The sequence below is a fragment of the Apus apus genome, chromosome 5 (assembly GCF_020740795.1).
Source record: "Apus apus isolate bApuApu2 chromosome 5, bApuApu2.pri.cur, whole genome shotgun sequence".
Lineage (NCBI taxonomy): Eukaryota > Metazoa > Chordata > Aves > Apodiformes > Apodidae > Apus > Apus apus.
This window is the reverse complement of record NC_067286.1, coordinates 28,885,647-28,898,821: the sequence shown is the minus strand read 5'-3', so window position 1 is coordinate 28,898,821 and position 13,175 is coordinate 28,885,647. Positions and strand designations below refer to the sequence as shown.

The 13,175-nt window shown below is 42.1% G+C and overlaps 1 protein-coding gene across 8 annotated transcripts in view; it reads left to right on the top strand.

Annotated features, from left to right (window-relative positions):
- Positions 1–13,175, top strand: part of RGS6 (regulator of G protein signaling 6) — a 270,371-nt gene that overhangs the window by 187,858 nt on the left and 69,338 nt on the right. For all 8 annotated transcript variants that reach the window (XM_051620985.1, XM_051620989.1, XM_051620986.1 and 5 more), the window contains one exon: positions 12,179–12,229. In XM_051620985.1, the coding sequence (XP_051476945.1) occupies positions 12,179–12,229 (51 nt within the window). The remainder of the gene's footprint in view (positions 1–12,178; positions 12,230–13,175) is intronic.

Genomic DNA, 13,175 nt, shown 5'->3' with positions numbered 1-13,175 from the left:
AGGGGTGTGCTGCTTCCTAGTCCTGTATATTAGGATATATGTTCCTATATCTGTTCCTATACCCTATTATAGGATATTAGGAAAATATTTCTTACTGAAAGGGTTGGGCAAGCTGCCAGAGAAGTGGTGGAGTCAGCGTAGGTATTTAAAAGACGTGCAGATGTGGTGCTTAGGGACCTGGCTTAGCGGTGGACTTGGCTGTGCTGGGTTAACTGTTGGACTCGATGATCTGAAAAGTCTTGTCTATGAAATGATTCCGTGGGCAACACCGCCACCTCCCGGCCGCGCGAGGCGCCTGCCCGCTTGCCCTGCCCGCCCTGCCCGCCCTGCCTGCCTTGCCCGCTTGCCCTGCCTGCCCTGCCTTGCTCTGCCTGCCCTGCCTTGCCCTGCCCGCCCTGCCCACCCTGCCTTGCCCGCTTGCCCTGCCTGCCCGCTTGCCCTGCCTGCCCTGCCTTGCCCTGCCTGCCCTGCCTGCCCGCTTGCCCTGCCTGCCCTGCCTTGCTCTGCCTGCCCTGCCTTGCCCTGCCCGCCCTGCCCACCCTGCCTTGCCCGCTTGCCCTGCCTGCCCGCTTGCCCTGCCTGCCCTGCCTTGCCCTGCCTGCCCTGCCTGCCCGCTTGCCCTGCCTGCCCTGCCTTGCCCGCTTGCCGTGCCTGCCCTGCCTTGCCCTGCCTGCCCGCCCTGCCGCCCGCCGAGCCCCTGCCGGCAGCAGCCGCGTCCCAGCCGGCGGGCGGGCGGCCGGAGCGCCGTGCTGTGTCAGGCTTTGTGTCGGAGCTGATGCTGGGTGAGCTCAACGTTTGAGGCAAGGAGGAGGGAGGAGGGGCGAAAGGTCAAACGAGGGAAGGAGCAATATGTGTTTCAAATGAGAATGTGATCTGAAAGTATTTGAAGAATGTTTGTAATTCCAGGAAATATTTGTTTTATTTTAACAAGCATTCATTTGCCATCAAATCCATGTGGTGTGGTCCCTGTTCTGTGGTCAGTGCCCAGAACTGTCAGTTTCCAGCTGATAGGCTCTCACATACAAACCCAGCCTTGGCTTTCTGTCACTTCTGGCTGGAACGTAACAGTTGCTGTGACATCCCTGTCGGTCAGCTTGCTGCCACGATGGAATTCCAAGGCAGGGACCAGAGGATATTGCAGTAGAAATGTGAGAGGGGTATTATTACTAGAAAGCAAATACAAGGTCTTGTAAGCACAAATGTTTTTGCTGTTTCTAATTATTATTTTAGTATTCACGGGAAGATTTTTTTTTAAGTATTTACATACTTCTAGTTTCTCTAGTCCCTTGTGAAACTCTGTTCTCTGAAGATAATTTTTTTTCTGCATTATGAGGCTGTTTTCTGAAAATTTGCCAAGAAATTTTGTGAGGTCCAAGGCTGTTCCCACTGCGCTCACCAGGACAGGGCTGAGTTTAGGGTGCATGAAGTGGCTGAGGTGCTGGGTGGCACTGCTTTACCAGACTGGGGTTTGGCAAGAGTCAGCAGTGACCATCAACAACTTATCCTTACCCTGGTGAGGTTTCCAGAAAGAAGAGTATGAGTCTGCTGAGCCTCAGACCGAGGCATTGTTGGATGGAAATAGGAAAGCAGCACCACTGTCTGGTTTGTCCCACTGCTGTTGGGTATTGCACCATGAAACTCTCTGAAGCGAAAAAGGTACTTTAAAGAGGGCTGATGCTCACTCCATGATGAATGGATTTATGAAGGATGCACTTTGTGCCCGTGCTTGGACAACAACCAAATAGGCAGATGTATCTGCTCTGAACCCATCCCATGTTCAAGGCCTGTCACTGTCTGAAATCATTGCTGTGTCGGAGCAGCCTGTCAGCTGTTCCAAGTCCAAACCCATACTTACACAGAAAGGAATTAAATAAAATGTTGTTCTTCAAATTCTTGGAGGAGAAAAAAAAAATAAAAAGAGAGAAAGGAAAAATATTTTACTAAATTCCCTCTGTCTTAGTATGGAAACAAAAATGCCTTCTAGAATTCATAGATATTTTGCCGTAAAGCTACATAGTGTTTTGACAATAGATTCAATTATTTAGACTGAATGGTACTTGTTTAATGCAGCTTTCAGCTTTTCAAAATGCTGCTGACTGGCGAAGGTTATTTTGTAAAATAAACTTGAAGGATTTAGCAGGCAGGAAAAGCAATTTTAAAATACAGGTATTTAAGAAAAGTTGATTGTTGTTTTTACTGCTTCTATTGTGTGCAGCCCTGTGAAATCCCTCAAATGTAAGAAAGAACAAATAATTTACCTGTTTTGAACTTGTTAATTATGAATACTAACAGATTGTGCTTATTGATTTTTTTCACCGTTAACATAAAATTGTTCTACACATTTAAAATTCCCGCTGATACATGTCTCTGCCCAAATTTGAAATGCAATAGCAAGCTGTTTCCAGCAAAATCAGTTGCTGCTTGCCAGTATCAGCATGTTTAACACATGGTTTAAGGAGCCCTGTTTAAAATACAGCCTCTAATGTTAGCGCCAATACTGCTCTCTGTTTAGCAGGCATAAGTAAGTTGTCAGCAATTGCTGTATGATCATAATTCATCTGACATTACTCTTGGCTAAGAGGAATTATCTGTGCAGCCTGAATCCTGCTGGAGAATTGTCCCTGATTCACTGTTGCACCAGTACAGCACTCCAGTGAGGCCAACCGCACTCCAATGCACCCTGTGTTATATGTGATTGAAAGGCCTTGGAGGGAAAGCAGGGGAAATGCTGTATAATACCAATTATTTCATTTTCAGAACAATGAACTCCTGGAGGGGAAAGACCTACAGATGTCAGGTTATTTCATTTTCCAGGTAATGTGACTGTTACTGCATAACCACAGGCATTGAGTGTGGTGCTTGATCTTTCCTGAAGAATAAAAGGGAAAAGAGTAGCAACATGTCAGGATGAAGTTGGTTTCTTATAGAACTTGAGTATACTAATTAACCTAATCTTTAATAGAGAGCACAGAGAGTAATGTTGCTGTAGTTAACATGGAAAAGTATGTTGTTGTGAAAGAGTGATCTGTGGTGGCCAGAGCTCTTTAGGAGTTTAAAAACTGAGTGCTTCTACAAACAGAATTACTGTGGAGATTCATAGGAATCCAGCATAGGTGAGGACTACAGGCTCGGATCTCCTAGTAAATAAATATTTTCCAAAATCATTAAAATGCAGCTTTCAGAGCACTTTACTTTCTTGTACCAGTCAGTGACATTTATGCCTTTGCAGGGAAACTATTGTAACACTGGTGAGGGCAAGGAGGACCTTGATGTGACCATAGAAACCCACTTTGTAAATGAGGACACAGTGTGAAGTGACCTGATAGTCACATGCTGAAATACACAAGTTGCCTTCTACATTTTATCGATCTTCCTCTTTCCTGGAAAAGATTTGCTGTTAAAACCACTAATACATGATGGAAATGACAGAAAGATAGCCTTTGATTTAAAGGCTGTGCACTTGAATTGCGTAGTTGTGAAAATGCTTCAGCCCTAACAAGATCTGGCATGAGAATCTTCAGAAGCCCTGATTCCAGCAGTGCTTGGAGTTGCTTCCCTTGCTGTTTTGTTGCTGAATCATTTTGATAGTGTGAGGAACAGCATCTAAACAGTAGTATATGGCAGAGAGCCAAAAGGCTAAGCTACATGAGCCACTTCAGTAGTGTGAGTAATGCAAAGGAAAGAGCAGCCTTAAAAGCAACTGTAAATTTATGATCAATTGGAGGTGTAAAGGTACATCTTGAGACATCCACAGTTCTTACCGATTTATAAAAGGAGGTAACTTCTGATCCTACTATGAAATGCTGTTGCTGCTGGGTGGCTCTTGTATGCATCTATAATGGCTCTTAAGGCAATGTGCTCATCCTCTGTGGGAGTTACAGGAGGAACAGGTACAGGTCTGAATAACGCAGAGAGCGGAATTGTTATTTTTTTAGTTGTTTTGCAGTTTCCTCCCATAGTTGTAGTGAAAGTAGTTTCTTCAGAGTTGCATTTGAGGAGAGGTCACACGGTGTATTTCTAATTTAGAGCAGACCAAATTTTAGCCAAGTGAAACAATAGCAAGGGGAATTGCCCTGGGGTTGTGGTATATTCTGGGTTCTGGAGGGTGTGTGTGTTTGGGTCTGTCAGCCTGTTTATTGTTGCCAGGCTTATCTGTAGCAAGCACAGACCTGATAGCAGCTCAGGTTTTCCAAGTCAGGCGAGGGATGTTTAGCACAGGTAAATCAGTGTGGCTGCTCCTGCAGTATTAATACTGCCTGGTGTATCTTGGTGTGAGCAAATGCTGGTGTGCAAGCAGTCAAAGTTGCTGAGCGTTGGGCGGGCGTGACACGGCTCTGTGGAAGTGGAGTGAGAACAAGGCTGAAGCTGATGAAGCACCAAGCACTTTATGTTGTTGCAGGTCAACTGGAAAAAGACCTTTTGCTGTTACCGCTTTTTTTACAGTTGAGGACCTGGTTTAAGCTGTCCTGGCAAACCTCTTTCACTGGGATTAACTGTGCCTCTATTAAGATGTTTGCTGACTCAGCATTACTAATACCACTATAGAGCAATAGTTTTAAATCCAGGGCTCTCAGCTAGTGGCATTCTTCTGCTCCTCAGCACTGACTGCCTGCTTTTAAGTGTTGTTGAATGGAGGGTAGTGCAAGCCAGCAGATTGTCTTCAGGTATGTCTTCTGTTACTTGTATTCAAGCTATGTAAAGCTACCTGAACTATTTTTAGATGGGCAGCATTGCAACAGAAGCAGTCTGGCTGTGCTATCTCCAAGAGCTTACAGTCTAATCTATCTTTGCTACCTGGGTAAATTAGCCTACACAGAGCTCCGTGCAGTCATGTCTGATCAATTATTGATTCCTGTCTAGTGCAAATCTGCCTCTACAGGTCTGCATTGTAGAGGGTACATGTGTTTTGGTAGCCTGACCAATATGATGAGAAGGTCCCTCCAAACAGCAGTTCAGAAGAGGGAGCTATTAGCAGGGTGAAAGTACAGAGGGATTTTGTAGATCCAAATCTCTGTCTTTCATCTTTCACATCTGTCTAAAATGCAGGCAGAAGAGATTGTATGTGTTACATGTAAAACACATATTGGAGACAAAGATCAAATGTACCCTGCAGTGCTGATGGTTAAACTGTGAGTTTGCAGCCCATTACTTTGTAAGCTGTTGCTGAGTGTATTAGCATGTGGTTGCTAGAAAGTCCTGTTTAATTCCTAGTTAGAGCACACAGGCAGCTCTGCCACTCCGCTGTGTTGCCCTCTCCCTGGTCTCATTCCATGAATTGATTCCCTAAGCTGCTCATCATTTTTCTCCATGGTGACTTACAGGAGCCTGTGGCATTTTCTCTCTCCTTGGAAGGTTATCTTCTGTCACTCTCCCAACACCACAAGTGCCTGTCAACACCTTGCAGTGCAGCTGTGAGTCTGGGTTATGGCTCCCATTTGTGAAAGAATTTATTAATAGACTTGCTGTTAATTTTGCTTCAGGGCCTGGTGTCAGGGACAAAGAAGTGCACAAGTCCAACATCAGAGTTTTTCATTTTAGTAGGTTTTGTTTACACAGATATGGACACTTGTGCAACAGAGGTACAGAGTGCTTCCTACATTCACAAGGACCCAAACAAAAAACCCAATTATTATTATTGATGTGGGACTCATCTCTGAAATACCAACATTAGATATAAATGGTCAAACACACTGAGCAGCTTTCTGTAGGTAACAGCAAAGGAGACCAAGGAGGGATGAAGAAACAGTTGTCATGTCCTGTCAGCCCAAACACTGTGATAAATAACCCACACTGTTGTCAGGAAAAGGCAGAAGATCAGAGATTTTGAACACATTAAATTTACAAATATTCTGTCCTGGCCATTGATTTATCATCCTGGAATGTTCACCTGCAACTTAGCTCCATGTGGTGTTTTTCACCTTCCCACCAAGCACCATTCTTACTTCACACAAAGTATTGTGTTTTCAGATTTTTTCTTACAAGAAAAGTAAATTGTAAATGCAAGCACTCAAAAGTTACAATAAACAAAAAAACTCCTCAGAAACTTCAGCTTCTTTGATCTAAAAGGGGTAACACTCCTTCTGCTAATGAGTGTTAATAATTCATCAACAAGATTTAAAGTGAATACAACATAAAGGAAAATTGCTACTGCTAGGAGCTCTAAGCTGTTGTAGCTTTGATGATGCTCCTTGCTGACACTGAGTGGTGCAATTACCACATGCTGATGGAAGAGTCATTTTCTGAGTCAACTGCCGAGGCGGTTTTTTTTCAGTCAGCATTGGTATTTATTTATGTGATTATTGTAGGCAAATTCTAAAAGTGCTTCCTCAATACTTGTAACAAAGTTCTAGGGAGAGACCTAAGTTATTTATTTATTTATTTATTTATTTTCCTCTACCATAAAAATTGCTGCTTTGCATTAAATTCCCTCTGTGAGCAGGAAGTAATCCCAGCTTAAATCACTGTGGGAGTCAGTGGGGGGCTCTGCTTAGGAAAAATAGTAGCAAGAAGTGCTGGAGGCCTTGAGAAATTTTGTATTAAATAATTTTGCCCTTTACCATGGATGATGTTCATTTGTTTATTTTTTTAAGTTTGGTGGTAAAAGTGTGGATAATCAATCAACCTTTTTGTCCTAGGTTTACCAAGAACCCAGAGTTGTTTGGAGGGGAACAAAACACATTGTTTCCATTTAATACTATGATTGCCTTGATTGGCTGGGTTAGACAGCAGCTTGAGTGGCTGCTCCTACACCAATGCAGATATTCTTGTAAGTCATTCTGATGGCTTATGATTTTTTTTTTTTTTTTCAGACTTGGTTTTCTGATAGAAAATTTTAAGATTGGGCTGAGTTCAGGAGCAAATTGTTTGGAAAACTTAGTGCTAAAATGGGTTCATCTGTTTTCAAGAATGAAGTGACAGGAAGGTGAGCACATTTTTGCCTTTTCATCAAAATAGTGTCTGAACCTCAAGTCTGGAAATGACTGACAACAGAAGCCAGGCATGCATCTTGTTTGCCCATAGAGTGTGTCACAGGGTGTGACAGGAAGAAGCTGAACATTTTACTTTTTTCATATTCCTATTGTAAAATGAAGACCATTGTTATTATGCAAAAATATCTAATAATTTTTTTAAAAATAATTAAAATATGTTCAGAGACTGTTAGGGTTACAGCAACCCCAGAAAAGGGGAAAAGGCAGGAAGTAACCAACCAGTCTTATACATGTCTACAGGGGCAGATATATATCACAAATTATTTCATAACCTGATCAGACAGTATTTTTTACTGGTTTTAAGACCTCACTGTCTTTAGTGTTAGTATTTGCCAGTGAGGTGTGAGGCTGTGTAGCTATCTGAAATCCAGAGCACCCCACCGCATCGGCTGCAGTTGCTGGGTAGCATCCAGTGATAAGGGCTCAGCTCAGCAACTTCCATGAGGACAGAGGACAGACTTTAATTGTTGGTCACTGATGCTGTGCCTGGGTAACAAGAAACATCCCATGTCAAAATACTGTGGAGTTCCACTCAGGAGCACTTATCAGCTCTGCCACCTCAGGTCACTCAGTAAAAAAAGTGCATTTGTTTTATCAGGCCTAAAAAAAAATCACAAAGATGTACATGTTTACTGAAGTTTCAGAAATACTCTTGTATTTTTAATTTTTATACATACATGTTATGCATGTACATACGTATGCCTTGTCAAGGACATGCCGAGTCCAGTGGACAACAAGCAGATGTTGGTGATTCTGGCTCCTTTGCCTAGAACACCAGCACCACAGTCTCCACTCCAGGCAGCAGATCTTTAGAAACTGCTGGAGGAAAGTAGGGCATTCTGCCCACCTCTGCCATTTCATATGGCGCATAGAAGATGGGTTCTACATTTTCCAAGCAAGTCCTGGATTTTCTTGAAGAGACAGAACAACTTAGGTTGAGTAGAAAAGGTATCAAATACAGTGGTAGTGACTCACCTCATTAAATGCATCTTGCCAGTGCCCTTACACCTTGTGAACTTTTCCTTTAATTTATACTTTCATGGCTGGCCACTCATTTGGCCACTCATGTTGACAGGCAATGGCCTCCTGAGAACACTAACTGGGATCACTGAGGCAAAACAGAAAATGGAGAAAATAGCAAGAAATATAAAACTGCTAGTCTACCTTTAAACCGGGTGGTTGGATAAATGGTCATGATGAATCTGTCTGAGCACAGAAATACAACTATTCTGTTGATATTAAGCAACTTTATCTACTTCAGCTTCAAAGATGAACCAAAAGCAAAAAGATGTATTTTATTATAGGGGAGGAGGAAATAGATGTTCACAGGTTGTTGACTGTCCTTGAACTAAGCTCCTGACTCAGGGGAAATGTAAAAGTATGAAGAGGAGCACAGAGGAGATGGGAGCCATTTTTCTACCTGGATTCAGCAACACTTTCTATTACGAAAACAAGTCCAAATATTTGTTTCCAGAAGATCTCAAATGCCCTGTTAGTGTTCAGTGGAAACATGTCAGGGTCAAGGGTTTCCCACGGGTGTTGTCTGAAAGCTCTTGTGAAATGCAGAATTTAAAAATCTGCCAGAAAAGACCTTTTGAGGAAGGTGAGCTATGTGAGGACCGTCTGTCAGGCTTAACCTACAGGAGAGGTTAAGTTGGAAGTTTTCTGGAAAACTTACAGATAAAGGAATCTCTGTCTTGGTGAGACAGGGTCTTGTAAAGGCTTCACTCAGACTTCACTATGTGTTAAATGGATAAATGTGAGTTTTCTCATTTGAGGGAGGGCATAAGAAGTGTTTCTAGGTGGGCAAAAGCAGGTTGCAGTGATTCAAACAGCTGCAAGCAGAGAAAAAGCCAATGTATGAGGGTAACCCTAAAAATTGAGGGTGTTGTGGGAGATGGCAGTAGAGAATTTTCATTATGATTGAATATTAATTAGTGACACGGTTATTAATGATGACAGTAATTAACAGAGGAAGGAAAGACTTGTCATTGTCCCGAGGATGAGTAATCAGTCTTGGCAGGTGATAAATAATGGTTCAGCAAACTCAGCAGAAAGATAATCTGTTTGCCTCAGGACAACTGGAGAACTGCTATAAAATCTTCCAAGCTCTTGGCAATATTCAGGGATTACTTCATGTTTTTAACAGAGAGAAATTAAAATCCCTGATCTCAAGTCCTGCTTATATTCCAGAGTGGCTGATCACAGGAGTTGTGACTGAGTTGGTGCCTTCAGTTTATTTTCACCTTTAAACCTTACTTTTAAATCTTAATAGTAGGGGGAAGAAAGACTGGGGAACTTTCGTCATTGCTTTGATTTTTTGTTGTTCAGTGAAAACTGAATAGATTCCTCAAAACAGGCATAGAGCTGTGGTATTTTTTTTGTTTTGTTCATTTGGTTGGTTAGATTTTTTCTGTTTGTTTTTGTTGTGGGTTTTTTTGTTGTTTTCTTGTTGTGTGTTTGTGTGGTTTTGTTTGTTAGGTTAGTTTGGTTTTGTGTTTGTGTGTTTTTTTTTTTAATTTGAGTGGGACTTAATCTTGCATTAAATATTCCTGTATATACTCAGTAAAGGACTGTGCAGAATGTACTTCACCTCCCTTCAGCGAACTAAGGCACTACTCCAGATGATTTTCAGATACCAGTTTTCATGTCATTTGGTGATAAGATCCTGTAAGCCCGTAATCTGAGACCAAAATCAAGAGAAACCGTGGACTTTTTAGTTCAAGGGATGAACAGAAAAACCAAAGAGGATTCAGGTTTAGCTTGAACTGAGGCAGCATTTTGTGAGGTTTTGCTTTGTTTCTAACAATACAGATGCACTTCAGTTTGGGTCTTGAAATTATTTTCTAGCCCCAAATCTTTTCTTCTGTCTTTAGGATGTTTTTACTTTGTCAAAGGCAAAAGGGAACATCCATGTTTATAAAATACAATATTTTATTAACGAACCTGTCAAAATAACAGTTACTGGCTCTGAACATTTTCCCCATATGCTGTTCAGCTAGCACTGTTCACTAGATGTGTTTTCTTCTAGCAGGTAGTTTTGGACCCCTAAGACATCTCTTTATTTAATACATTTACTATTCACAAAAAATGATGTGGCTTCAGGATGCACCTGGCAAGCTGGTTTCAATAGAGACAGGAAAGTGCTGGCACCGTCACCAGAGGCATTGATTAGATGTTCTGCAATGTACTGCCTGCAGTTCCAGTGCAAAGACTCAAAGTAACATTTGAAAAGTTGCTGAATAGGGAAGGAGAAGGACAAACCATCTTAAGAGGACATGACAAGAGTTTGGTTGGTTCAGTGAAATGGAGGTAGGCAGGTGATGTGTCAGCCTTCTCTAGAAACACAGGAGGAGCTATCAAGGAAGAAGACTAATTCTTTCTGTTAAATGTTTATACAGGTTAATATCAAATGAATATAAACTACATATTAATAAACTTAGGCTGGGAAGTTATAAGAAGAATCCTATCAATTAAAAAAAACCCCAAGACCAACCAAACAAAATCAAAATACCAAAAACCCCACCCCAAAACAAAACAAAAAAACCCCCACACTAAAAAAGGGCTCTGGAATATCTTTCCAGATAGGATAGTGGCAACTTAAATTGCTCTGAGGTAGAGTTGGGAGATAGGGAAAGTGATGGTAGAGCTGGGAATATAAGCTTGTGAGATTGGTCTGTCAGCACCTGGTTTGTTAATACCTACAAGGCAGATGGAGACAATGCCCAGCTGCTGCTTGTTGGTCACATCTGTTTGCCCAGTATTTAAACAAAAGCAGATGCTTCCCTGGTCTTTAGGACCTCTCCTGATTGCCTGCAGGGGACAAGTTGCTTCACTTGTTTTGGATCGAGGAGGAGGAGGTAGGTCAGGAGCATATTTCTGCTCCTACTGAAGCCTGAAGAGGGTTTACCGGTGCTCTTTGTGGAGTTGTGGATCAACTTACATTTTCAAGGAGAGCAGCAGCTGGCATCCCCTTCCGTGTGGGGCAAGGCCCACATTTCTAGTGGGAATTTCACCTGTATGGGAGAGTCACTCAGACCTGAAGACACTGCAAGAAGCCTGGGACACTAGCAGTTCCTGCTGTCTCCTCTGTGGCACATCATGCTTGTGATTCCTGGCCTTTGTTGTGTTTAAGGTTTGTTGGGGGTGTGGGCATGCTCTGGACCTGTGGACAGCAAAATGTTCTTCAGAGCTTTTCTGTAACAGGCATTGTGTGGATTATGCTGTTTCCTGAAGTACCCACCATGCCTGAACTCAGAAGTGCTTCATGCAAATAAGATCCTCTGGGGTTTGTTTAGTAAGCCTGAACCATAAGGTTGATAATTTCCTTTTTGTATGTTGTCTTCAACTGATACATCATGAAGTATAGCACCAAGTATTACCAGGGCTATTAGCCTACTGTATGTAAATGCAAATATTGTTCAAAAAATTGATTCTGTGCTGAGAAGGACTTAATGTTATGTCTGCATGCAGACATGGCATCTTTACATTGTGCTGGAAGCTGCCATAACTTGGCATAGACTTGCTGAATTGCCTCCATGTGCCTTTGCTGAGTGCCTTTGACTCTAGACAAGTCATGTTAGCTGACTTGTGCACATAATTACGTTTAATTTTAAGCTTAACTTTCTGAGTATGGGGCTTAGCTAAGTTTTGCTGCCCTGTCATGTTGAATTTTTATAAAAGGCCTTGGCTTCTACTGAACAGCAACAAGTTTTCCACTTCAGTGATTTGTTGTATGGATGCAGAGGATCTTTATGCTGTTTATGGGATAGCAACAAGCTTTATACTACTTGCTGGGCCCTGAAAACCTAATAAACTACCTTTATCTCTTTCCTACTTAATGCTTGCAGAAATATAACTCCCTGCGTGCTGAGGTGAGACAGAAGAAACTGGAAGAGAACAACTTACATGGGACCATTAGAGTAATATCTGACATAAAGTATATCAAGTCTCCTGTCACACAGAATACTTCTTGGGACTTAGTACCAGTCAATAACTATAAAATTACAGTGTGAGAAAAGAAGGAAGAACATTCTGAACCATGAATGGACATAAAAAGGAAAATGGAATAAAATATATGTCAGTTTGTTATATCTATCTCGGTGTTCTCTCTCTCTAGGGCTCCCAAACGCCGTGGTCTCAGTGTTTAATGCTTTCTTCACCTTTTCCCCTTCTTTTTTTTAAATAAGGTGCTGATATTGTGCAGTGGCTTATGAAGAACCTCAGCATTGAGGATCCAGGTAAGACCACAGCTGGGGAGGAGCCCTATGTGTGCTTTTAGACAGTAGATACTATTTTGCTGCAGTCTAAAATACCAGTAGAACAACAAGGTTGACTCAAGCATTGCAGGGAAGGAGGTGAGAAAGATAAGAATCAATATCTTAATTAAGTTTAATGCCTAATACTGCAACAAACAAAGTACTTTTCAAGAGTCTTAGCCTGTCTGTGAAATTGTTGCTACCTAAGAAAGCCTGACTGATTTTAAGGTTGTTACCTGGCTTAGAAAAGAAGTTAATGAATGTGTCTGTTTAAAGCAGGTGAGCACAGTGACACGTTTTCATGATATATGGAGAAAAGTAGCTGTGACTGACAGGATATACTGGCCAAGGATGACAAAGACACCATCATGAGATCAGATGTTGGCTGCTATGTTATCACAACAGATAGATAAATGGATAATCAGCCATAACTAGTCATCAGTGTATGGGCCCAGTCCAAATAGTTCACTCTTCAGAGAAACCAAAATTGTTGTTGCATAGTTAAGAACTATTGGAAAAGAAGGAAAAACAGATCTGCAGGTCCAGAAGTTTCTTTTCCTTTTTTGGAAAGGGAAAAGATCCAGCATCTCAGCTCCCAGTTTGTTTCTGCTGCCTGCTGTCATCATGTAACAGCAGAGAAAGAGGCAGTGTTGTGTTGATTCATCCAGGGCATCCCTGTACACACATCCCTTCTCCTGAGTCCAGTCAAGTCCCAGATCTGAATTTCAGCTGCAGACAGTAGCTCTATTATCTGCCTGGGGGTATATGAGCAGTTTACATGTATTTTGCAACTCTGAGAAAGCTGATGCAGCTTTTGACAGCTGACATTGGTTGAAAACCTGTGTGGATGTACCTCTGCGGTGGCAAAGGCTGCCCTGGCAGTTGTTGGATACGCGCTCCCCTTTACCTCAGCACCATTTCCTCTAAC